At 45.7% G+C, this 26,407-nt stretch overlaps 2 protein-coding genes across 3 annotated transcripts in view; one reads left to right on the top strand and one right to left on the bottom strand.

Annotated features, from left to right (window-relative positions):
* The window catches only part of FAM219A (family with sequence similarity 219 member A), a 66,875-nt gene extending 60,094 nt beyond the window's left edge, over positions 1 to 6,781 (bottom strand). Inside the window, exon 1 of one of the 2 annotated variants that reach the window (XM_083575937.1) lies at positions 6,443 to 6,781. In XM_083575937.1, the coding sequence (XP_083432063.1) occupies positions 6,443 to 6,502 (60 nt within the window). In that variant the 5' untranslated portion in view covers positions 6,503 to 6,781. The remainder of the gene's footprint in view (positions 1 to 6,442) is intronic. The other variant, XM_083575936.1, reaches the window with a different exon arrangement.
* A 280-nt stretch (positions 6,782 to 7,061) lies between these two features.
* The window catches only part of DNAI1 (dynein axonemal intermediate chain 1), a 176,819-nt gene continuing 157,473 nt past the window's right edge, over positions 7,062 to 26,407 (top strand). Inside the window, exons 1-2 of the mRNA XM_083575630.1 lie at positions 7,062 to 7,290; positions 20,989 to 21,033. Coding sequence (XP_083431756.1) covers positions 7,258 to 7,290; positions 20,989 to 21,033 — 78 coding nt within the window. The 5' untranslated portion in view covers positions 7,062 to 7,257. The remainder of the gene's footprint in view (positions 7,291 to 20,988; positions 21,034 to 26,407) is intronic.

Genomic DNA, 26,407 nt, shown 5'->3' with positions numbered 1-26,407 from the left:
ACTCCAAAAATAAGCACTTATCAGGAAAAACACACAGGAGGATTAATCATAGATTTCATGGAGTAGGGAAGCAAGGATCAGATGCTCTTAAGATATGGAAAACTAAATAGTCTGTTCCAAACATGATCAGCTGTAAGTGACCTCCCTTTCACAAACTGTGGTAAAGAATTTCCCCATGTTCACCAAATTGCTATACAGGGAGAGAAAAGAAGAGACTGAATTTTAAAGGTACCCATGGCAGCCAAGCAACTGGGTGTTTCTTCATCATTGACAGCTACTGTATACACCACCCTCACAGATGCATGGAAGCAAATCCTCATCTATGGGTAAAACACGAACTGATTACAGTTTTGCATCTCTTACTGTTGATTGAAGCAATTCTGCAAGCAATCATTCAGTGCCTGATTTTATTTATTTTATATTAAGCTGCACATTTATTCTTGTACACCCTGAGGTTTTTAGAAAAGGTAACAGAAATGTAATAAATACTGTATATTAAGTCATCATATAAATCAGCCTTGGAACAATATAAAAGGTAAGGAACCACTTGAACCTATAATCTAGCTCTTCCTCCCTTTGAAGCATTAAAATACCAACTCCTGGCTTTCTCCTTGTCCCGACAAAACAACCATTTTTTGTCTACTGAATGAAGCTAACCGGTACTGCTAAAACAGTGGAAGTGAACAAAAAATTAATAATGTATTCATGATTTATATTAATTTTCACTGCTGATATGAATAAATCCTGTGTTAGATATACCCTATTCCAATATACCAACCTTTTAAAAGGAATTGCTTTACAATGGATCATAACCAATGAATACTTATTCAGATCAAGATAAGACAGATTCCCAAATAATTAATTGGCTTACTGCTCATAGATTCTGAACTTGCAAATCATATTTTAGTTAATTTAAAAATGTGCAACAGTTAAGTCTAATACTTATGTGGAATCTAAAAAAAGTATACAATATTATTTTGTTGTATCAAAAAAATTTCTGAACAAATATGCTGACAGGAGATAATGTCATGTGTAACGAACACTCTTCCATCTCCTAAGACTACCTGAATAACAGCATGCTATAGTTTCTACATCTAAAGCAAAAAGAACAGTAGCACTTGGCAGCTTTTCCTTGGTTTTCCAGTAAGGCTGAAATTTAGGCACTATATTCATGTGCAAACAGCCTCTTCTCCATAGTTACACTTTTACACAGTTCTTAATACCTCTAGTGGACTTTGCTTACTACAACAGTTAGAGGTACTGGCCCACACCATTTACGTCCAAGCTTAAATATACAGAAAACACAGTGGAAGCGATACAGAGGGGAAAACCTCACATACCAGCAGCCTAACTCTTTGCATGCTTACACAGGAATCCCACTAAAGGCAATTAGTCTTCCTTTCCAAGTGTACATAGGATTGCCACCACCTGCCACTTCACTTGCAAGAGCACTTGTGCCTTGATTAAGAGGTGATCTTTCTCCTCCATCTTCTGGGAGGAGGAGGGGGAAGAGAGAGAGAAGAGCAAAGATGCTGAATGGATGGGACCAGAGAAGAGAACAAGCAATTAAGGCTTGTTACCTAAACAAGCAAGCACTATGGAGTGTGCTCCCAACAAAAGAGCAGACCTGATGCTGTTAAATCAAAGGGGCATAAAGACGAGTTGCAAGCACAATACCTTTCCTTTTACGGGTCCCCCATATGAGAAGGCAGACTCATAGAAAAATCAAGAGCAGCCTCTATCAACCTGCATTCTTCCCTCAGGACACCCCCAGTCCTTGGGGACCATGACTTCTGCCAGCTCCTGCTTACAAAACTAGTAAGTTCTGTAGGTTGTCCTTTTTTCCTTAAAGTCCTCTTTGCTATAAGAGAAAATATGCACACTCGCACTTTTATACACACAAAACGCTGTATCGATGAGAAGAAGTATTTATTGACATGAAGACATTAAGGAAAGCTAAGACAGGCAACAGTGATTATATCTCATGCTTTATGAGCCACAACTAAGAGCTTCAGTTTTATCTGCTGTTTGCACAAATATCTAAAATACATTTCTGCCTGTACTCCAAATTTCCAAGAACTGCAGATGAGAACACGCAAGATTTTATACACATTAGAGGTTCTTATCCAGGGGCTGAAAAGCCATTTTCCAATAGCCAGAGTGAAAATGTAAAACAAAGTTCACGGAATATCAAGAGAAACTGACCACAAGGGCAGACAGCAGACTGGATATATAACATGCTTTGCTGAATAGTTTGTGAATTTTGCAGCTACGGAATAGACCCTCCGAAGAAATCATGGCATGGTTTCTCATAAGTTTTATATTCTTGTGGCAGCAAAAATTCAAAATATGATAGTTATATTTGCTAAAGAAGCAAAATAAAGCAAACCCCAACAAGGATTCCAAGGCAGGTACTAGAGTTTCTATGGGCTGCACAACACCTTATATTCTTTGACATCTCCATTGCCACTTTATTCTCTCTTTCTTTTTTTTAATGTTGAAGTGTAGAATTCAACCAAGCACTAGGGAGATAACAATCTCCCCTTTCCTCCTGCTGTACAATGTTCTGACCTTCCAGAGCAGTTTTGCAGGAGGTATGGGGTTGGAGAGGGGGTGAAACCATATTGTGCTAGCATGAGTCCTTGCATTGGCTTCCACTAACAGAACAGGTTAGCTGAATTCAGCCAAATGTGTCTACTCTACTTTTCTTTATAAATTCAAAGAACCTTACAAAAACATTCAAAGTAATTACAATCAGATCTTTTTTTTAAAAAAAACAAAATGATAGAACAAGGGCAGGTTAACACAACTTTTAAAGCAGGAGGATAAAAGCATCAAAGCACATTAAAACATGAACAAAATAAAAGAAAAAAGGTTTTAGCAGCATGCCTGAAGCTGAAAAGTGGAAGTGGGAAACTGCAGGACTGGCAGCTGAATGTGGCCATCCAGGCCTCTCTGTCTGCTCCTGGAAACACTCTCCTGGAAACATGCCCCCTCTCAACATCTCTGCTTCATACAATCCTTGGGTATTTTTGCCTGGCTGGAATGTGCCTTTAAACCTTGTTAATGACTGGAATAAAAAAAAGGAGTATAGAAAGAAACCAGCTTACTGCCCCAAGGTAAAATTTACCTGTACTGCTCTTTCCACTTTGCCTCTGGCCCTGCCCGCCACCCCCATGTGGCCCCCAGAACATTGACCAGTAGGGAATGTGGCTCTCAAGCTGAAAAGTGTTCCCCACTCCTGCTTAGAACAGAGGGAGCCAGACACATTTCTCTAAGGAAAGAGTTGCATAACCTGGATACTAGAGAAGAAAAAAGTTTCATCCCATGTCCCAACCAACCATATCTCTCAAAGTGGTGCAATGTATAGCAAGGTCCCCCTCAAATAATGCCAACTGAATAATTCAAGCCATAACATTTTCATAATGCAATATCAAACTAAAATTCATGTTTAAGCAACTCTTTTGCCACCATTTTCATGAACAAGTAGATTTTTGCAAGGATGAGGAACTGCATATGGTTAACTGAGAAGGGGGAAATACAGCTTAGAGACAATGCTTCAGGGCGCTCGAATTTGTAAGTTAATGGGACATTTTGCTCAACTGTTACCGCACCACTCAATTCACAATCATGAGTCTTCAAGATCAGAGAGTGAAACATACCCTGATGCTTTAAGTATTTTAGCTGCCAAGACATTACAGACCACCTTTACCTGTTATGGTGATACCAGGTACTGTATGGGAAGTTAAACATCTGAGCAAAGCATGAGCCTGCCAGAATAACCAATTAAAGGATTCCTCTACAATTAAAGGCTGGTCAGTAATAGACTAATAATTATAACTACTAGAAGAACTTCATAAGACTAATGCAGGCCAAAAGAAGTCAAATCTCCACTTAGCATTTAACATTGCAGAGGAAAACAACACAGTATAACAGAAGAGGGGAAGAAAGTTACATCCAAACAGGAGCACAGAAGGCTTGCCAATGAAGACGCATGTTCAGACTAATGATTACTGATGAGAAAGCAGGAGACACTCCCTCTGATTCCCTAATATTCAAATGACTACTATGAGCTGTGTTTTAAACTACAATATAGGAAATCCAAACCCAATAGGTCATTAGCTTCTCTCTCCGTATCAAATTAGTGTTTACAAACTATCTGAGAGACGACAAAGAGCCCTTGATTGGAAAATGGGATAGAATCTCTTACTAATGATGTATGTACACGCAGAAAGAGAAAGTGAGTGTGGAGGCTGGAACAAAATGGTTGGAAGTACTGCAGGTGCCTGGAAGCTGCAGCACACGGCCTTGTAGTAATTTAAAATATAATGTAAACAATGTGAATGGCTTGGGTTTAAGAAGCATATACAAATCAGTAGGAATCAGAAACGTGCGTGTGTGTCAGGGAGTGTGTGAAGCAAGAAGACTGGTAATCACCATACGGAGCAGTCAGCGAGAAAGGAGAAGGAATGCAAAGAAACCAATTTTCACCTTCTGTAAAATGAACTCCATGACATGGTGGTGACATTTTATCACCCACACAATAAGGGAGTCAACCCCTGATTGGGAGGTGCACAGAAGTTGGTCTACATATGGAATCTTTGGGCGGGAGGCAGCATCTCTGAAAACTGTTTGCCTAAGCCTCTTTCAGAACCATTTTGAGGGACAGCAACCTACCACACAGCCCTACACTTCTAATTTAACCCATCACATCTCGCAAGGAACCCAGGCTTCGAAACAGCAACCTTTCCCTCCTAGTCCAACTCTGGTCATGCAGCGAGGCTATTCTTTTAAAAGCAAAAATGACCAGTAGTGATTTTCAGCATGCAAAGATTTTGAACACAGATTTGAGCACGAAGGTACAGTCAAATGGTAACAAATCTGTTCTTTCCCTTGCTGCCAGTAGATGCTACCGACATGCAATATTTATCCCTCTCCCCTACACGCTTACAAAAGGATTACGTCATCAAGCCAGCCAGACATGGACCCAAAACATCCAGTCATGTTCTGGTCCCTTCCGTGCCTGCCAGTAGCAAGAGAGGCTTCCATAAGCCTCTTGATGAAAGGGGCCTGGAGCAATCAGATCCCTAGAGCACGAGATCATCATGCCATACCTAAGAGAACAAGCTAAGGTGGAGGAAAAGAGGGTAAGCAGAGCTGCAGAGAAGAATCAGCTGAGCAAACAGAGGGTAAGCAGCTTCCCTGCAACAGAAAGAGTAGCTGATAGCAAAAGGGGCTTCCCATCCCCCTTTCCTTCTACTGAGGGGTTTGAGAAACCTTAGCACAGGCAGATGTTGTTCCTCCTTATGCCAGCACAGCAATGTGCCTTAAAGTGAGACCAGTCTCACCACTGCTCAAGGACAAGATTTCCTTTGAATCCTGAGAAAAATATCAGTTTTGGATTACTGCCTCTGTTGATCTTTTAAAAATAAAACTGCCTTGACCCTGACCTTGTGCACCTGAGATGGGCACTGGGCTCTCGGGGCTCCATTGGCATCCTAAGATCCACTAGAGTGAGATCTCTAAGCAATGCTTCATAACAGTCTCACTGAAAACCGTAAAACATCCCCCCCCAAAAAAAACCACTACTGAAGAAAGCTTCTCCAGAGACCCTTGGGACTACAGCTCCCCTTATGCCATACTTTTCACCTGTGCATTTTTGGGGGGGGGCGGGTTGGTGGGAGCAAAGGCAGGTCAATCACCCCACCATCAAAAAACGCAGTGGGATGTCAGCTTCTCAAAACTTCCCCCCCACCCCACCCTTCAAAAGGGAGCAGGAGGAGAGGAGGGGCCACAGAGGAGGGACCTCAGTTCAAATCCTGGCCCAGGAAAAGCAACGAGGAAAGGATGTTTCTCCACCCAAAGGTGCGAGGTGCCCAAGAGGAAGAATACACTTTGTGACTATGTGGGGGGGGGGTTGCGTGCGGCTGGAGAAACAGCCCCCCCCCATAAACGATCTTCTCCCCCCCCCCGCCCATTTCCCCTGATCACTTTCTCCTCCTCCCCCCCCCAGCCGTGTCCTTTGCGAAGGAGGCCTGGAAGGGCGTCTCCCCTCCCTCCATCCATCCACCCCCCCCCGCCAAGGCCGGGGCCGAGCCTGCCGCAGAGGTGCGGCCGCGCAACCCCGAGACCCCTTAAGGGTGGGGGGGGTGAGAAACCGACGGCGCCCCTTCCTCCCACCGAGGGGGGGGGGAGCTTCGGGGGTGCCAAGGGCTTCTCGCACCCTATTCTCCCCCCCCCAATATTTCTCATACTGAACCGCCCTGAGTCCTGCGCGGGTGTAGGAATATTATTATTATTATTGGGGAGAGAAAGAGCAGCAGGTGCCTGCGGTCATGTTCCCCCCCCCTCAGAGAGAAGATGTTGAGGGGGGGTTGGAAAGAGGCGACTTAGCGCCCCCCCCCCATTATTCTCAACGGCGAGGGCTCCTGAGGGGACTCACCAGCGGCTGCATCTCGGCTCTCACGGCGGGCACTTGGAAGCGGTCGATCTCCTCCATCATGGTGCCGGCGGGAGAGGGAGCCGGGCCGGGAAGGCCGAGCGGGCGGAGGGCGGGCGAGAACCGGCAGCTGGAAGAGGACGACGAGGAGGAGGGAGAGGAGGAGGAGGAGGAGGAGGCCCGGCCGCCGCCTCAGTGTCGCTGGGGCTCGCCCTCCGCCGCCGCCGCCGCCGCCGCCTGCCTCATCCCCTCAGAGATGCTCCTGGCGAGGAAGGAGAAGGAGACGCGCCTCAGAAAAACCCTCCACAGCCGGCCGCGGTGACTCCGCCCTCTCAGTGCGCACGCGCGGACTCGGGCGGGAGGGGGGAAGCGCCGCTCCGGTCCCTGGAGGCTCTCCGGCAGCCTCGTCACGCGCTCCGCCCACCACATCTGCATATTCATCAGAGGGGCGGGGTTGCGTGACGGAGCGGCGCTCGCTCTCCCCCCCCCCCCGGGCTGGACCCCGCCCTCCTCAGGAGTCCTTCTCTCCGCCCATTGGCTCTTTGACCTTCCAACTCCGGGACGGTGGGAGACGGACGGCGGACGCGGCCAATCTCAGGCGGGCGCGCCTTCTCGTCAATCTCTGTGGGCAAAAGGAGGAGCGGCGGCGGCGGCGGAACCTACTTCCGTTTGGTTGCCATGGATGCCGAGATCAACTTCCGGCAGCTGGCCGACGAAAGCCGGGCGTGAAAAGAAAGAGAGGAGGATTTGAAATAGTGAAGGAAGAGAGTCGGGCGACCACCGCCGGCCATTGACGCGGAGGGAGGAGAGCCGCAGACATGCCCCCGAAAGAGCCTTTCAAGCGCAGGCAGGTGAGAAAAGGGGAGGAGGGAGGGCAGGAAGGGGGGTCGGGCGTGACGTCACCAGGTGATTTCCCCACGACCCCCCTGTGATTGTTGCTGTTGATATTGTTCTTGTTGTTGTCATACTCTCCAATGAAAATAGGGATGCCCCTTTTTACACTGATAATTTTACTCTGTTTTTTTTTAAAGATATTTATTGAAGTTTTACAAAAACATAAGTTTACAAAATGAAAAAAGGTCATATAAAAAGAAAAAGATACAAAAAAAAGAACATAGAAAAATACATGAAAAAGAAAAAAAGGAATAAAAATACAAAAAAGAAATAGCTAAAAAATAATTAAAAACAAATCTGTTTTTTGTAACTTTGAACTCATTAACTTATTTCCTTGGCCTCCTCACACCTCCCTTTTTCGTATTCCCATTTAAATAATCAAATCAGCAAATCCTTACCCTCTTTCGTTTATCTTAACTCTGTATCTTAACATATTATAACTATATACTTTCATCCATTATCAATTCATTTTTGCATATTCTTATTAACTTTGTTGCTAATGCCACTTATTTTCAATCCAACATCATTTTAACATTCATTAATTTTACAGTATTTCTGAAGATAGTCTTTAAATTTCTTCCAGTCTTCTTCCACTAACTCTTCTCCCAGGTCTCGGATTCTGCCAGTCATTTCCGCCAATTCCATATAATCCGTCACCTTCATCTGCCACTCTTCCAGGGTGGGTAGCTCTTGTGTCTTCCAATACTTTACAATAAGTATTCTTGCTGCTGTTGTTGCATACATAAAGAAAGTTCTATCCTGATAATTTTACTCTGGGCAGCTTCCAACATATATAAAAATAGAATTAAACATTATTATATTTAATAATAATAATATTAAATATTTTAATAATAATAATTTTTATTTATACCCCGCCCTTCCCAGCCAAGGCCGGGTTCAGGGCGGCTAACAAGCAATAATAAAAACAAATTGAATGAATACAACTTAAAAACAAAATTAAAATACAACATTAAAATATTGAAACCTCATCACAGCAGGAGAAAGGAAAAGAAAAAAGAAAGAGGAGGAGGGAATCAAATTGGCTCCAAGCCAAAGGCCAGGTGGAACAACTCTGTCTTACAGGCCCTGTGGAAAGAAATCAGATCCTGCAGGGCCCTGGTCTCATGAGACAGAGCGTTCCACCAGACCGGAGCCAGAGTTGAAAAGGCCCTGGCTCTGGTTGAAGCTAATCTAACTTCCTTAAGGGACACAGGTGGCGCTGTGGGTTAAACCACAGAACCTAGGACTTGCCGATTAGAAGGTTGGTGGTTCGAATCCCCGTGTCGGGGTGAGCTCCCGCTGCTCGGTCCCTGCTCCTGCCAACCTAGCAGTTCAAAAGCAAGTCAAAGTGCAAGTAGATAAATAGGTACCGCTCCGGCGGGAAGGTAAACAGTGTTTCCGTGCGCTGCTCTGGTTCGCCAGAAGCGCCTTAGTCATGCTGGCCACATGACCCGGAAGCTGTACGCTGGCTCCCTCGGCCAATAAAGCGAGATGAGCGCCTCAACCCCAGAGTCGGCCACGACTGGACCTAATGGTCAGGGGTACCTTTACCTTTACTTTTAATAATTATATTATATTATATTATATTATATTAAAAAAGACCTTCCCTAGACAGGATTGCCTTCAGATGGCTCGGGAGTCGGATAACTCCATACGCTCCAATATTTCTCCCATGAAAATAGGGGCGTCCTAAGGAAGATTGGGACATCCCATGATCAATTCAGAAACCAGGACGGCTTCTCTAAATCAGGGATTCCCTGGAAAATAGGGACACTTGGAGGTCTGTGTTGTTTTTGTTAATTTGGTTAAACCACAGAGCCTAGGGCTTGCCGATCGGAAGGTCGGCGGTTCGAATCCCCGCGACAGGGTGAGGTCCTGTTGCTCGGTCCCTGGTCCTGCCAATCTAGCAGTTTGAAAGCATGTCAAAGTGCAAGTAGATAAATAGGTACCGCTCTGGCGGGAAGGTAAACGGCGTTTCCGTGGGCTGCTCTGGTTCGCCAGAAGCGGCTTAGTCCTGTTGGCACATGACCCGGAAGCTGTATGCCGGCTCGCTCGGCCAATAAAACGAGATGAGTGCCGCAACCCCAGAGTCGTCTGCGACTGGATCTAATGGTCAGGGGTCCCTTTACCTTTAAGGAAGATTTGGACATCCCAGGATCAATTCAGAAACCAGGACGGCTTCTCTAAATCAGGGACGTCCCTGGGAAATAGGGACACTTGGAGATCTGCGTTGTTGTTAATTTATTCCATTTCTATTATTTGATCTATTATTTAAATTTCTGCCCTTCATCTAAGGCTCACGGGGTGATTTGCAATATAAAAATGTAAAAAATACATACCATAATGACAAAGAAAAACAATTACCCCCCCCCCAGTTTAAAAGCCATAGATTGCTTAATTAGCTGACGCCTGGGAGAAGAGGAATGTTTTTTGCCTGATACCTAAAGATATGTAATGAAGGTGCTTGGCAAGCCTCTTTGGGGAGAGCATCCCGCAAGCAGGGAGCCACCACAGAAAAGGCCTGTTCTTGTTTTGTGCCCTCTGGACTTCTCATGGGATGAGGTAACTGTTGGGTGGATTTGTCGCTGGTTTCTCATCATCCTGGGGAAAAGTTATGACAGAGGTGCTTCGAGGTTCTGTCCTGGGCCTGTTGCTGTTCAACGTATAAAAACGTATAAAACGTATAAAAAGACTTTGGGCTGGGTGTTCATCAGTATGCGGATGATACCCAGCTCTACCTCTCTTTTAAATCAGAACCAGTGAGGGCGGTGAAGGTCCTGTGTGAGTGTCTGGAAGCGGTTGGAGGATGGATGGCGGCTAACAGATTGAGGTTGAATCCTGACAAGACAGAAGTACTGTTTTTGGGGGACAGGAGGCAGGCAGGTGTGGAGGATTCCCTGGTCCTGAATGGGGTAACTGTGCCCCTGAAGGACCAGGTGCGCAGCCTGGGAGTCATTTTGGACTCACAGCTGTCCATGGAGGCACAGGTCAAATCTGTGTCCAGGGCAGCTGTTTACCAGCTCCATCTGGTACGTAGGCTGAGACCCCATCTGCCTGCAGACTGTCTCGCCAGAGTGGTGCATGCTCTGGTTATCTCCCGCTTGGACTACTGCAATGCACTCTACGTGGGGCTACCTTTGAAGGTGACTCGGAAACTACAACTAATCCAGAATGCGGCAGCTAGACTGGTGACTGGGGGCGGCCGCTGAGACCATATAACACCGGTCTTGAAAGACCTACATTGGCTCCCAGTACGTTTCCGAGCACAATTCAAAGTGTTGGTGCTGACCTTTAAAGCCCTAAACGGCCTCGGTCCAGTATACCTGAAGGAGCGTCTCCACCCCCATCGTTGTGCCCGGACGCTGAGGTCCAGCTCCGAGGGCCTTCTGGCGGTTCCCTCATTGCGAGAAGCAAAGCTACAGGGAACCAGGCAGAGGGCCTTCTCGGTAGTGGCGCCCGCCCTGTGGAATGCCCTTCCAGCAGATGTCAAAGCGATAAACAACTACCTGACATTCAGAAGACATCTTAAGGCAGCCCTGTTCAGGGAAGTTTTTAACGTGTGATATTTCATTGTATTTTTGGTTTTTATGGAAGCCGCCCAGAGTGGCTGGGGAGGCCCAGCCAGATGGGCGGGATATAAATAATAAATTATTATTATTATTCTTATTATTATTATTATGAAGAAATTGAGGGGATGTGTATCCAATCTACAGATGATACCAAACTGGGGGTGGGGGTAGCTAATGCTGCAGAAGACAGCAACGGGATTCAAGATGACTTTAACAGATTGGAGAACTGGGCCCACACTAACAAAATAAATTTCAATAGGGACAAATGTCTGTACTTAGGCACTTATGCAGGAAAAACCAGTGGCACAATTATAGAATGGGGGACACCTGGCTTGACAGTGGTATGAGTTTCCTTGAGAAAAATCACATTTTGTGAGTCAGCACAACAACTGCGCCACTTACTGACTACTAATATTTTGCCAGCTGCTAAAAGGTCACAGATATGGTCATTTGCCTCCTACAGCACTTAAGGTTCCCACATGCATCCTTTCCACCTTTTCCCTCAAGAATACGGGTGAGAGGAACATCAGCAGCACCTCCATCCTGTGTTGTTCCTCATCCTCTCATGAAGGGGACAGCCCATGGCCAGGGTGGCCTCTTAAGGGGAAGGGGTGTCATTAAAAAAGGGACAAAAAGTTATGCTGATCTGCATAAAATGCGCACCTATTTCAATTTATATGCATTTATTATTTATTTATTCATTGCACTTATAGTCATACTTCGGATTGAAGTAGCTTCAGGATGAGTATTTTCAGGTTGCGCTCCACGGCGACCCGGAAGTAATGGAGTGCGTTACTTCTGGATTTCGCTGCTCGCACATGCGCAGATGGTCAAAACGACGTCCTGTGCATGCGCGGAAGCGGCAAATCGCGACCCACGCAGACGCGGGTTGCGTTCGCTTCAGGATGCGAATGGGGCTCTGGAAAGGATCCCGTTCACATCTAGAGGTACCACTGTATATCCCACCTTTTCCTCCAAGAAGCTCAAAGTGTCATATGTAGTTCTCCCTCTTCTTCTCTTAAATCCCAAAACAGCAACCCTGTGAGGTAGGTTAGTCTGAGAGAAGCAGATGCTATACCTCAAGGCCACCCAGAGAGCTTCATGGTCAAGTGGGGATTTGAGCCCTAGTCTCGCCCAAGTGTTAGTTTGGCAGTCTAACCACTATGCCGCACTGGCTAACTATAGAGAGATACATTTAGACATACAGTGGTACCTCAGGTTAAGTACTTAATTCGTTCCGGAGGTCTGTACTTAACCTGAAACTGTTCTTAACCTGAAGCATCACTTTAGCTAATGGGACCTGCTGCTGCTGCCACGCCGCCAGAGCACAATTTCTGTTCTCATCCTGAAGCAAAGTTCTTAACCCGAGGTAATATTTCTGGGTTAGTGGAGTCTGTAACCTGAAGTGTAACCCAAGGTACCATTGTAACTAAATTTAGATGGAAATGTGACCCAACTTACCCAGGTTTTGATTTGATATTTATATTCCGTTTTCCCAGCAACAAAAATATTTTATCTCTTGAGTGTTGGATTAGCATAGATGTACTTCACTTTCAGTTTTATTCAGTAGTTGCAAGTGTGCGCGCGCAATGACCTTGTAATATTCTCTATCATTATAAAGCACAACAATTCTCTCTTATCAATTGCCTTGCATCTGGGTTTGCTGTTGCCCCAAGGTAGACTCAGATTTGGACAACTCACAGGTCATCCCACTCCAAAGAGGGAAGGCCTCAACACCTCCTCTACTATACCTTCCTGGTCTGGGGATGACTGCCTTATACCTTCTCCTGCTTCAAAGTCATTAGGAGTATGTGACTCCAGAATCAGCTACAGGCCCTTTAAGGGTTGCAGACAGCACTTCCAGGGGGCAGAGCCATCAGAAAGGGGCAGCTTCTGGCTGGTCTTTTGCTGAGAACAACTGTAGTTCAGCCTGTAAGGCGCACAAGGAGCTGACCAGGGTCCTTGATTGGCAGATCAGAATCCTGGACAGCTCCGAGGAGACCCTGCAGGCTGAGATATGGAATGCTGCACAGTACATATTTCTCAAAGGACTTACATCATCCAAAGAAAACCTTTGGTTTTCTCTTGCTCTAATGTACTGGATTGCCTGGCAGTCCTTTTTTGTCTGCCCCACCAAAACTGAAGGCAAGAAGAATTTCTGGAATGACCTCAAATAATACATTCAACTGCTCTAATGGTTCATCTGCCAAAAGTCACATTTGCTTGAACATACAGTAAAGGATCAATTTAGATCGGTTTGTTGATGCTGCACATTGTCAAATGAATGGTGCCTTTCAAACAACCCTGGGTGATTGGTTTTGGGATCATGAAAACTAATGACTCGGGCAAACTTTGATTCAGTGGTGTATGAATCATATTTGTGAAACATAAGGCAAAGTGTTGCAAGGAAGTTTTGCAGAAAATGTGAGCAGTCTCCCAAGACTATAGTCATAACCCAGCAGGTGGTTACAGAGATGCTTGCTATTTCTAGAGGTTTATAAAACTATCTTCCAAAAGTTCAATGGCAGCTCTGTGTGTCTCAGGCAGCAGATTTAAGCACACTGGTGAATAGGGGTGATTTAGTTGCTCTGCTAGTAGCCCCTGCAGGGAACACTAAGAACTGCATTTCTTCTGCTTGTTATAGTAGCCTTTCACTGGTATGTGTAGGCTTGCTGAAATTTAAAACAGGATTAGGAAATGGGCTACCTGCCGGGTTTAAGTACACATCAGCCTTTGCTTTTTCCAAAGACACAGCAATAAGGACGGAAAGATAAAGTGCTGTTACCAGGCAGGATGAGTCTAAGATTGTATCTGCATTCCCTGCTGCCACCACTGCTCTGACAGAACATGAGGTGGGATGAAGAGATTGCAAGTTGCAATACCCAGTTCTGAAATGGTGTGGAATGGAAGAACCTGGAGCTGGTATTGCTCCTGACCCATGTGCATACTGACATAGCAGTGGCAATTGCAACACTCTTATTTGAAACCAGTGGCTCAGTTACACACCTGTATGAAGACCATTGATGGTCCCAGGGTGATTTGCAAACATATCACAGTTAAATCAATTTGCATTAAAACCGCGAAAATAAAACAGCAAAACAACTCGTGACAAAATATACATCAGCAGCTCAGAATAGCAATTCAGAAGGAGGGAAGACACCCAAAGGCCTAACTGAAGAGGTGTGCCTTAACGTGCAGTGAGGATGCAGAACACACCATGGGGGAGGTCATTCCACAGCCTGGGGCTCACCGGAGAGAAGGCCCATGAAACACTTACATGGAGTTTAAGCTTCTCAGAATTCCCCTCCCCCTGACATGATTTCCTTAAGAAATTAAGTTTATTGATTAAAAGCAGAAAATAATATAGACACGTCATCAAAGAAATAAAATGCAAATTGCTGCTTCTGATTTAATATAATAATAATGTAATAATAATTTATTATTTATACCCCTTCCCCAGCCACTCTGGGTGGCTTTCAACAAAATATTAAATACAGTAATGCATCAAACATTAAAAGCTTCCCTAAACAGGGATGCCTTCAGGTGTCTTCTAAAAGTCTGGTAGTTGTTGTTCTCGTTGACATCTGGTGGGAGGGCGTTCCACAGGGCGGGTGCCACTAATGAGAAGGCCCTCTGCCTGGTTCCCTGTAACTTGGCTTCTCGCAGGGAAGGAACCGCCAGAAGGCCCTCGGCACTGGACCTCAGTGTCCGGGCTGGACGATGGGGGTGGAGACACTCCTTCAGGTATACTGGGCTGAGGCCATTTAGGGCTTTAAAGGTCAGTACCAACACTTTGAATTGTGCTTGGAAACGTACTGGGAGCCAATGTAGGTTTTTCAAGACCGGTGTTATGTGGTCTTGGCGGCTGCCCCCAGTCACCAGTCTAGCTGCCGCATTCTGGATTAGTTGTAGTTTCCGGGTCACCTTCAAAGGTAGCCCCACATAGAGCGCATTGCATTTGGTGATTATAGAGCAGGACTTTTGAACCTAGCTGGTTGCAGAAGGTTCCTAAGAAGGCTCAGTCACACATTCTTCCTCTGCCTCATTGGTAAAAACACTGCTTGGTTTTTCATTCCGTGTTGCCAGTAGGGAGTTCTCTCCAACCTACTCTGGCAACTGTTGGAATGCTGCCATGGAAGTGTCCCAGGGATACTGCATTGGGTATCAACCTCTCTCTCTCTATATATATATATACCCTCTCCCCCCACTCTGTAGCATCATTCTGGAGCAACACTTTGTCTGTGCTGATTGTAGGGGAACTCAAATGGCTACCAACCAGTACTCCTTTCAGCCGCACCCTGCCTTGTTGCTGGCCCATCCCATTCTCACCTCCACTGTACACCCCATCACCAAACCTGCTGACTGCTGGGCCACCCAATAGGCCCACCCAGAACCAGCTCAAACTTTGGGAAAGAAAAGAGCAGGAGAAATGAGTGCCTAATGACAGGTAAGAGAGAAGGAGAAAGGACCTGGTAATAGGGGAGGGATAAAGGGGGTTGCCCAGGGCCCCCACAAAACTGGAATTGGCCCTTCCCTGGGAAATGTAGTTTTCCTGGGGCATTTTAACTCTTCTGCATGGACCTCGTGTCCTAGAAACCATATGGCCTTTAGCTCCATAGTTTCCAGAAATATTGGGATCCGTGTAATGATCCAGCTGGTGGCCTGGGAAACTGCAGTTCCCGCTGTCTCTGGCACCAGGTATGCTGCCACAGCAGTGTTCCAGCTGGTACCAGGGTGGAAGGTGGGTGAGGCCCTCCAGCTGCCACTGCTGCTTCTATAAAACTACCAGAATTCCCTGCTGCCTCTACCACAAAGCCAGATAAATGGGGAAGGTGTTTGTGTTGGAAAATTCCATTCCACCTTTAGTTGCAGACATGGAACTGTTGCATGTCACATGTCTGTTTACATACCAGCACGGCTTGCTGGGAACTTCCATTGTGTGTATAGCTTTTGCTTTTCTCTGTCTCTCTGAGAAGACAAAGAGAGAGACGACATGTTTCTTTGTCCTGATTTATGATTAATAAATCCGTAGTTGTAGTAGGCTTCCACAAGCCTCAGGCCTATTCTGTGTGTGCAGTTCACTCTGCTGATATAGTGTGCCCTGGCTTGGAAGCCTGGGTCACTGATTTACATCAGAGCAGAGGCTGATGGGTCTTTGCAGCGGGACGGCTGGAAGGAGACGACCCAGCTGGGGCTAGCCAGCTGGCCTTGCAACCCTCTGCATGCCGACAGTTTGGAGCAAGCTACAGGGTGCATGGATGTGGGCTCAGGAGGCTCACAGAGATTGAAGTAGGTGTTTGGATTGCATCACATTCTCTTTTTTTTTAATAAATTTTTATTAATTTTCCAACATGAATTAAAACACATTACAACTAACAATACATAGACAAACAAACATATAAACATGTATAATTTCATAACCTCTTTTTCTTAAGCCTTATTTCAACGACTTCCCCATACCTCCCTTTTCTGCATCCCTGTTTTAAACTTTTTCAGCAACCCCTAATTTCAATTACTTATAATTCACTTTCTTTAATCCTTTTTCTCTTACCCAATCATTTATCGCTGCAATTCTGTTTTTCGTTACCCATGACATTTTAGCACTCATTGATTTTACAACAGTTCTTAAGATAAACTTTAAATTTCTTCCAATCTTCTTCCACCGTCTCTTTTCCTTGGTCGCGGATTCTGCCAGTCATCTCAGCCAGTCCCATATAGTCTATCACCTTCGTCTGCCACTCTTCCAGCGTGGGTAGTTCTTGTGTCTTCCAATACTTTGCTAAAAGAACTCTTGCTGCTGTTGTAGCATACATAAAGAACGTCCTATCTTTCCTTGACACCAATTGGCCTGCCATGCCCAGGAGAAAGGCCTCTGGTTTCTTATGAAAGGTACACTTAAGGACCTTCTTAATTTCATTATAGATCATTTCCCAGAAGACCTTATGGATTGCATCACATTCTCAGTAGTGTCACTGCAAGTGTGACCAGGTCTAAATTAGCCTTAGACTAAGCTGAGTTATTCCTCTCTCTCTTTTTAGAAGGAGCAGCGGCTTGGTTGGCTGAGCTCGGACCTGAACTGAGCCAACTGTATTTCACCTTTCACTCCTTCCCATTTTCCTCCTGTCCTCTTGGAAGCAGCTGCCTCTTTTTGTCCTAGGCACTTCCTTTCTGCCTGCTCTGCCACTCTCTGGATTCTCTGGTTTTATTGGAGCTGCTTTTGCGGTGTTACTTCTTCTGTATTTGTCCTGTATTTAAGATTTTGGTTTACCGCATGGTTTATTTCTGGCCTGTTGACCATAATAAACAGAGGATGACAATGGTTCTGAGCATCCCAGAGGCCACTCGTTCTGCCCAACCTTTCTTGACATAAGAGCCGCTCTCAGCTGTAACTCCCAGAGGCTTTATTGTCCCTAAGCCTCTGTTCAAGGCATTTTGGTATAGAGAGCGATGCTAATATATTATTTATTCAGAACCTATAATTAGCTAACAAGTAAAACTTGGCAGTATATTCTGAAAAGTATGCTTTTATAGACACGTTCTTTATCTCTCAAAGCTATAAGTAATGCTTTATGTTACAACATTATGCATATTTTATGGATTGCCGTATTCCCTGCTGCAACTGCTGTTATCTTCTCCAAGCCTTTGCAAATAAAACAAGTTATAAATATAAACAGATGAACTGAACGGGACTAAGCATGCAACTTCGCTGGGTTTCAAGCAGCTGACATTTATATGTCCTGAGGAGCGCTTTCTTTCAAGATGGAAGCCCAGGAAGATCGCAGGATGTATAGCTTTGTTGGCTGCGGCTCTGAAATTACTTCTTTTGACTTCAGTATACTTCAGGGAGAGTGCTCAGGATTTAAAAGCTTTCAGGATCACCTCTAGGTGTCTTCAAGCCCAAAGAGAACATATTTCATGCTTAATGGCCAAATCCTATCCCTGGCTTTAGCCAAGGCTGGTGCCTCAGCAAACACAGATATATTTAATATGAGGCAGAGCTTTCCAAACTGTGTGTGGCAACACATTAGTGTGTTGGCTGCAGTGTGTAGGTGTGTCGTGTGAACGCTCCTCCTGGGGCTGGAAAGGAGTTAGTTTATCACCTCTAGTTTGCATGTGACCTTTCCTGTTTTGGGGTTGTTGCATTGCATGAATGGGCCTCTTTGGGGCACTGGGGATGAGCAACAGGGATAGGGGGCCAACTCCCAGCACCTAAACAAAGTGATGAGGGGCCCTGTGAGCTCGACAAACCTTGTGTAAACCTTCCTTATGATTTGAATTTTGGGTGGAGTAAAATTGAATTCTTTCTTCTTTTAAATGCCAGCATGTCATGAAACAGTTTCTGCTCATCTGACACTAAAATTACTCAGCCCCTTGATTGCTCATCATGAGAAAGAGATACAGTTTGCACAAAACAGCAGAGGAAGCTGTAAACCTGTACCTGAGTTGTACCACTTTAGACTATGGCTACATACACATACATACAGGGATGCGGGTGGCGCTGTGGGTTAAACCACAGAGCCTAGGACTTGCCGATCAGAAGGTCAGCAGTTCGAATCCCCACGGCGGGGTGAGCTCCCGTTGCTCAGTCCCTGCTCCTGCCAACCTAGCAGTTCGAAAGCACGTCAAAGTGCAAGTAGATAAATAGGTACCGCTCTGGCGGGAAGGTAAACGGCGTTTCCGTGCGCTGGTGTGGTTCGCCAGAAGCGACTTAGTCATGCTGGCCACATGACCCGGCAGCTGTACACCGGCTCCCTCGGCCAATAAAGCGAGATGAGCGCCGCAACCCCAGAGTCAGTCACGACTGGACCTAATGGTCAGGGGTCCCTTTACCTTTACCTTTACATACACACTATACCAGGGGTCTCTTGCTGTGGGCTCTTTTCATTGGAAGGGCAGGATATCAATTTAATAAATAATACACAGTTCACCCCTCACAGAGCGACGATCTGCAGCAGCCTTAACAAATTATAGCTCCCAGGACTCTTTGGGGAAGGGATATGCTTTAAATGTTTGGAGGGATGAAGTGTTATTTCAGAAAGTGCTTGTTCAAATGAGAACAAAAAGACAAACTTTGGCAAAAGAAATGCAAGCAGACAATAAGGGATGCAAAGGAAGAAAGAGAAAGAGAATTTGAGGAGCAGGTATGGTTTTATATGGCAGGGTTTAAAATTAAGTGCCCTCCCACCTGTAATCTGAATTGGTACAATTCCAGGTACAAGTTTGCCATTTCATCTGGGGTTTGTGAGATATGAACCAGACCAGAGATTTAGGGCTGAATTGCCTTTTGCTGCATGTCCAGTCTCTTCTTATGTGTAGCTTTGCTTTTGGGTCTTTCTCCCATATAGTTAAAACAAATTTACTGAAATTTACTTGATTGCATTTTATGTCAAGTTAATTGAAATATGTGTAACTGCCCAAAACAATTAGCTTCCAATTGTCTTGTCAATGCCTTTCCTGCCAGATAAATACTTTTATAGACTCATCTGTGGAGGCTAATGGCAGCCGGGCTTTGTTTCATGCTTTAAATTAGCAATTTGCTGGTTGAATTGGGTCTAAATTAATCTGTGCTTTGGAAATCTCTTATCAATTGTATTCCCTAAATCCCATTAAACTAGCATCCAGTAGGCTCATTGTACAAGAAAATGATCATGACCATTTCTCTGCCCCACGTGAACAGAGGGCCTTTTTTTTTCATTTGGCACTCAGATCATTGTAGAATATTCTTTGCAGCTTGGTCTCGTGGATTATTGTGAGCCTTTCATGGGCCAAAATATCAGGCCTGCTTAATGGTTGTCATCAGTGCTTTTTTCCTTAAAAAATTGCTTAGGGGTACTCTCATTTTCCTACTCATATTGAAATAAAGGTAAAGGGGACCCCTGACCATTAGGTCCAGTCATGGCTGACTTTGGGGTTGTGGCGTTCGTCTCGCTTTACTGGCCGAGGGAGCCGGCGTACAGCTTCCGGGTCATGTGGCCAGCATGACTAAGCCACTTCTGGCGAACCAGAGCAGCGCACGGAAATGCCGTTTACCTTCCCGCTGGAGCGGTACCTATTTATCTACTTGCACTTTGACGTGCTTTCGAACTGCTAAGTTGGCAGGAGCAGGGACCGAGCAACGGGAGCTCACCCTGTCGCGGGGATTTGAACCGCCAACCTTCTGATCGGCAAGTCCTAGGCTCTGTAGTTTAACCCACAGTGCCACCTGCGTCCCTTTCATATTGAAATACTGCCCCTCAATGAGGCCAAACTTAGATTCACAAAATGTTTAGGGGTATGCATCCCCCCCCAGAAAAAAAGCACGGGTTGTCATCCTCAATGTGCATATTACCGTATTTACACGCACCTCAGTTTTCAGAACCTTGAAACCAAAAAAGTATTTGGTGGCGAATGTTAATGAGCCATCAAATCTAATGCACACCCTAATTTTCACGTCGTAATGTGGCCCCCAAAAAGGTGTGCATTACATCCGAGTAAATACAGTATATCTGGGCAATAACAGTGGGGTTTATCAGGCTGGAGGTGTGGCAGATCTTTCTTCTCTGAAAGTTTCTGTTCCTTTCCAGAACTGAAATTATACAGTCATACCTCGTGTTGCGAACACTGCAGGTTGCACGTTTCGGGTTGCGGACCGCGCCAAACCTGGAAGTACCGGAACAGGTTACTTCTGGGTTTCGGTTCTCAAGCATGCGCAGAAGTGCAAAATGACATCACACGCATGCACAGAAGTGCTGAATCACGTCACGCCCATGCGCAGATGCGGTGCTGCGGGTTGCGAACGCTGCAAGTTGCGGACGTGCCACCCGCATGGATCACGTTCACAGCCTGAGGTATGACTGTAATGCCTAGTTCTCTTGGTAGCATTCTGCTTATTTTTATCAAGAAACGTGTACCACTATGGATTCAAGTGTTTCAGTAGATAATGAAAGACACATGATTATTTTTTTAAAAAATATTTTCTGTGGAACGAACTGGGATCTCTGGCTAAAGTAGCCATTCTTGACAACTGTTCCTAGTTGTTCTTTGATTGTCAAAGGACCTTGTGTAAAATTTGACCATGTTTCACCCCATCTTTATGTTTTTTTCTAGAGCCAGCCTACACTTAAACCTTCCAAATCAACTATAAGGAGACGGGTAAGAGATTCAATTCTAAATTCATTTTCTGGCAACTCAGGGCAGCAATCTAATGGATTTTTGTTTGTTTGTTTGTTTTGGAACATGAGTGTGTTTAAAATGGCAGACTTTGGAGAGAGCTGGATTAAATTTCTTTTGTCCACTAGCAGTGGCGTAGCGTGGGGGGTGCCAGGGGTGCCGGCCGCACCGGGCGCAACATCTGGGGGGGCGCGAGTCCAGAGGGCCCAGCCGCGTCGTGCCCTCGGCCTGCCCCTATTGTCAGAGCGGCCGGCCAGCCTCCTCCTGCTCCTACCTTGCCCACCCGAGGACTGCGGCAGCGTCCGCCCCCGTGGCCACCTACCCCCGCCTCGCCCATTGGCTTGCCTCCCTCGGCCCCGCCTCTCTCCGATGGCCGCGGGGGTGTCCTGCTCGGCGCCGGCGCCTTTTTTCAGGAGGTAGGGAGGCTGGACGGGGAGGTGGGGTCGGAAGCGGGCAGAGAAGGAGGGGAGCTCGTAGCCAAAAGGGCTGCGCCGGCCGGCAAAGGGCCGGGGAAAGTTTGGAGAGGAGAAACGCACCGTCATGATTTCCTGGTGGAAGCGGCAGAATTAGGGATGGCGAAGCGTAATTACGCACGAATTTCGCTGGGTGAGAGCTTCGGGGATCGATCGGCGGAAATGGGAATCAATTGGAATATGAGAAAGAGAGAGAGGGACCATCATTCATAGGCATAGATTTGTAGGGTTAGGGGGCGCAAATTACTTGCCTTGCCCCGGGTTAGGGGGCGCAAATTACTTGCCTTGCCCCGGGTGCTGACAACCCACGCTACGCCGCTGTCCACTAGCACCTGAATGAATTTACTAGGGAGCAGACCCCACTGATTTAAATGGAAATTCATAAAGGAAAAAACAATAACAGTGTGTATTCAGAATGCGACCTTTAGATTGCAAGAGGCAAAAGTGGGCAGAGCCATGGATGTGACTCTTACTTTTGGAAGGAACGACATTCCAGTCGTGCAAAAGTCAGAGGCTTTTACACCCCCACGCAGCATATGCCTCTCTCCACCCTGCGTCCAGGATGAAGGTTCAGCCAGCAGAGGCATTATCAGATTTCAGCCAGTGGGCAGCACTTGAGGACAGTGTGGGGCAGGGCCAGTGAGGGGTGGGCAGAGGGGCTGTGTCCTGGGGAGGCTTCTCACATGCTTCTTAGTCATAAGACCAAAGCATCCTTCACAGATCTGGCCGCTTCTGTACTTGGGAAAAGAAAGAAAATATGAAAAATCACAGAGGTGCAGGATTAATATTTTATATTATCAAGCATAAAGTATCCAAAAACAGGGTGACGTATGAACATCCCAGCATGTTTTGAGCATCAGTCTTCTTCAAGGCATTGCCTACAACTATTATCCTGTTGAAATACACAATGAGGGAGGAGGCAAGCTTTCTCCCCAAAGATGTATAGGAAATATAATGAACAAAAGGTGAATTAATGGTCTAAATTTCAATCCTTTGAAGAAAAAAACGGTTGCTGGCACACTTTGCAGGCAAGGAGGGGGAAAGAGGAAGGGCATTTTCGGGGCTTTTCTTCAGCAGGAAGAACTCAGTTCCGGCACCTCTTTTTCTAGAGAAATAGCACTGGGCATTTTTCTTCTTCCTCTTATTCTTCCTGGAGCATTCCCTTTTCAGAGGAACAAAAAAATCTTTCTACCCTGAGAGAGAACTAGCTAACTCTGGGGTGGAGAACCTGTGGTCCTCCATTTTGTTGACGGATTAAAACTCCTATCCCCCCAGGCCATGGGTAGGCAAACTAAGGCCCGGGGGCCGGATCTGGCCCAATCGCCTTTTAAATCCGGCCCGCGGACAGTCTGGGAATCAGTGTGTTTTTACATGAGTACAATGTGTCCTTTTATTTAAAATGCATCTCTGGGTTATTTCTGGGGTATAGGAATTTGTTCCTTTTCTTCTTCTTCAAGGTATAATCCGCCCCCCCACAAGGTCTGAGGGACAGTGGACCGGCCCCCTGCTGAAAAAGTTTGCTGAGCCCTGCCCCAGACCATTGGCCATGCTGCTAGGGCGAATGGGAACTGCAGGGGGACGTGGAGCCACAGCTTCTCTAGCTCTGAATTAAATGAACAGCTCCCACCCGGTCAAAAAGAATGAAGAAAAACGGAATACGAAATAAAATAAAACTGAGACGTGATCTTGGCTTTCATCTGAAGTCATGGGAAGACAGATGCTGCACTGGGCCATCAAAGAGGATAACCTAAAGCTCCATTCTACCCATTTTAACACCCCAAATTTGGAAAGATGTCCATCATGTTCTAAACTACATGAAAGAAAGTCGCACGCCCTTCTCCATGCACACTGGTTAAGGATCAGGCTGGTATAAAACGCTGTCTCTTGACCATTTTAAGGATATGGTTTGAGTTCTTCAGCAAGCCTTCCCTCTAAAATTCACTATCTATAAGAATCTGCTGCATCAAAATTTCACACCCAACGTTTAAAGGTGGCCTTGGTGTTACCTTGGTATCTGGCATATGCTAAAACTAATTTTTTTTAAAAAATCTGTTCATTAGCCTTTAGAGTTTTTCGTATTATTAGGCATATTTGTGTGCAGCTTTGCGTTAAGTAAAAAGGATACTGTGGACGCAGCAGAATGCATAACGGTGCAGCTGCTCCCAAGTGGAGTCACCGTTTTCTCCCCTGAAGTCTTTTCCTTGGTGTTTGGACGGAGGGCTCCCCAGAGACCCACCCCCTGTTTTGTGTGCATGCCGGACAGTGAATGGAGCGCTCCTTTGATCAATATTCCATTCACCCTTGCTGAGAGCAGTCATGCATAGGAAGATCCAATTAGACCCTGGATTCCGTATCCGCTGCATTCATACAGGGCACAGGTCTGAGCGACGCTTCTAGGCAAACCGGATTGAAAAGGGAGGTTGACGTATTGAAATTCAGCTCATGGCAGCCTTTCAGAGCAAAGGGGAGAAATTGCCCCAAGCCCCTGAATTCATTTCAATCAACGGCTCTGTGCTGCACACCAGTAATGGATATAAATTTAAATTAATTTCTCCTGCAGTTGGTTTCTTGCTACCAATGGGACAAAGAGCTCCCAGGAACTGCACACGTGGTGACACTGATTGGACCCATGTGTTGGGCATCAGGTGTGTGCAAGGCCTGACCAGCAGCAGTTGGTGGCAAGTACCTGGAGCAGAAGGGACAACAGGCAGGGACAAGGGATAGGCTAGTGATTCATTGCCTCTCAGTACCATGTGTCAGCTAGATAGAGTACAGAGACCTTGGAGGCATTTGTATCAGGGAGTAAGTGACCCAGAACTGCCTGCCTAGGATTACCTGACTCCAAGACTAGGAGGATTCTTCTCTGGAGTTTTACTGTTGTTGTTTAGTTGTTTAGTCGTTTCCGACTCTTCGTGACCCCATGGACCAGAGCACGCCAGGCACTCCTGTCTTCCACTGCCTCCCGCAGTTTGGTCAAACTCATGCTGGTAGCTTCGAGAACACTGTCCCACCATCTCGTCCTCTGTCATCCCCTTCTCCTTGTGCCCTCCATCTTTCCCAACATCAGAGTCTTTTCCAGGGAGTCTTCTCTTCTCATGAGGTGGCCAAAGTCTTGGAGCCTCAGCTTCAGGATCTGTCCTTCCAGTGAGCACTCAGGGCTGATTTCCTTCAGAATGGATAGGTTTGATCCTCTTGCAGTCCATGGGACTCTCAAGAGTCTCCTCCAGCACCAGAATTCAAAAGCATCAATTCTTCAGCGATCAGCCTTCTTTATGGTCCAGCTCTCACTTCCATACATCACAAATGGGAAAACCATAGCTTGAACTAAACAAACCTTTGTTTAAGATGCTGTCTAGGAGTTTTACTATCCTGCTCTTCTTGCACTTTTCTTTTCCGACCAGCATTCCCAATTGCATGGGGAAAGGGGGCCTGGTTTGAGTCCTGGCTTGTGTCTGGTTACACCTGCCGGAACCTTACAAGTCGGTTGTATAGGAACTCTGCAATTCAGCAAAAGTTACTCTAGCACCCATTGGACATGACTGTGTGTGAGGCACAGCCAACTTCCTAAGAGAGTCGCAAAGGAAGACATTGGGCAGAAAAGAGACTTTCTCTTAAGCAAAAATATGGAGAAATCTGCAGCATCATAAAGATGATCTCAGGGTTGGGGTGCTATCATCATCATCAAATTAAATTAAATTTCTATATCGCCCTTCACCCAAAGATCACAGGGCTGTTTACAATATAAAAACACAAAATACACAACAAACAAAAACAATAACCTTCCCCCCAGTTTATAATCCCATAGTTTAATTAGCCAAAGAAGAGGAATATTTTTTCCTGCTAGGTAAACAGTCTACCCTGAACACACCACGCTATATGAAACTCAAGCAGTAAACAATAACATTTTTTGACGGTCCAGACAGTGGAGCTTGGAAACTGCTTATGTGTCTGAGAAAAGCTTGGTGGTTCATGAAACTTTGAGGGGAGGCAATTGCAATCTGCACTGCTTGTGCTCTGATTGCCCATCCCTGACCCATAATTAAATGTTTTATTCTGACAGAAGAGAATAGGTGTTTCTTTTGCTGCGCTGCACATCCAGCTAGCTTTGGAAGAACGTGGTTCTTAATATGTGTCACCTCTGCTATCTTCATATTTAAAACATCTCACAGAAGTGACACTTTGAAATTACTTTATTTTCTGAAGCCTTTGAGGAGCCACTGTCTAGAGATCATCAATGGAATATGCATTGAATTGTGACTAATTCAGGAATTGGACAGAAGATGATCAGAGGAGCTGGAAGTGTCATTCTTCAAACCTAGATGATTAAAAAGAAAAGAGAATTAAGATGGGGGGGGGAATAAATGATCCACAGGAATGGTAGTGACTTTGATAGTCACCCTAATCCAAGTGGGTTCAGTCAACATATGTTGATTAGAAGTTATCCACCAAATGACAAAATCTCCCTCAGCCCTTGGGACAAAAGTCTTCCCTCAAGATCTCCCACCCACATTTTTTTCCATACCTGGTCAGGCTCTTTTGGCTCCTGAACTGCCAGATTGGAAATGCTGATTTTGAAATGTCCAATGACAGTGAATATTATGGGACAGACAGAAAGGGTTTGGTCTACATCCAGACACTTAACAATGCTTTAAATGTTAGGTTGTTGCTTTTTAATTGACCACAAATAGATGCTCAAAATCCCAATGTAGCAGAAGTTACTAATCCAGAAAAATGTGCAGACCAGAAAACAGCAGAGCAGAAAGTTATTCCTTCCTGCCCTCTCCTCTTCCCATTTGAGGCCAACCTTTCTATAGACACGGTTCCAACCAAGCTCCTGGTGCTTAACTTTGCATTCAGAAAACAGCCATCGGACAAAGGCCAGA

This window comes from Podarcis filfolensis (genome assembly GCF_964270895.1).
Source record: "Podarcis filfolensis genome assembly, chromosome: 11".
Lineage (NCBI taxonomy): Eukaryota > Metazoa > Chordata > Lepidosauria > Squamata > Lacertidae > Podarcis > Podarcis filfolensis.
Note: the sequence above shows the minus strand (reverse complement) of the source record. Positions and strands in the feature narration are given on the sequence as shown.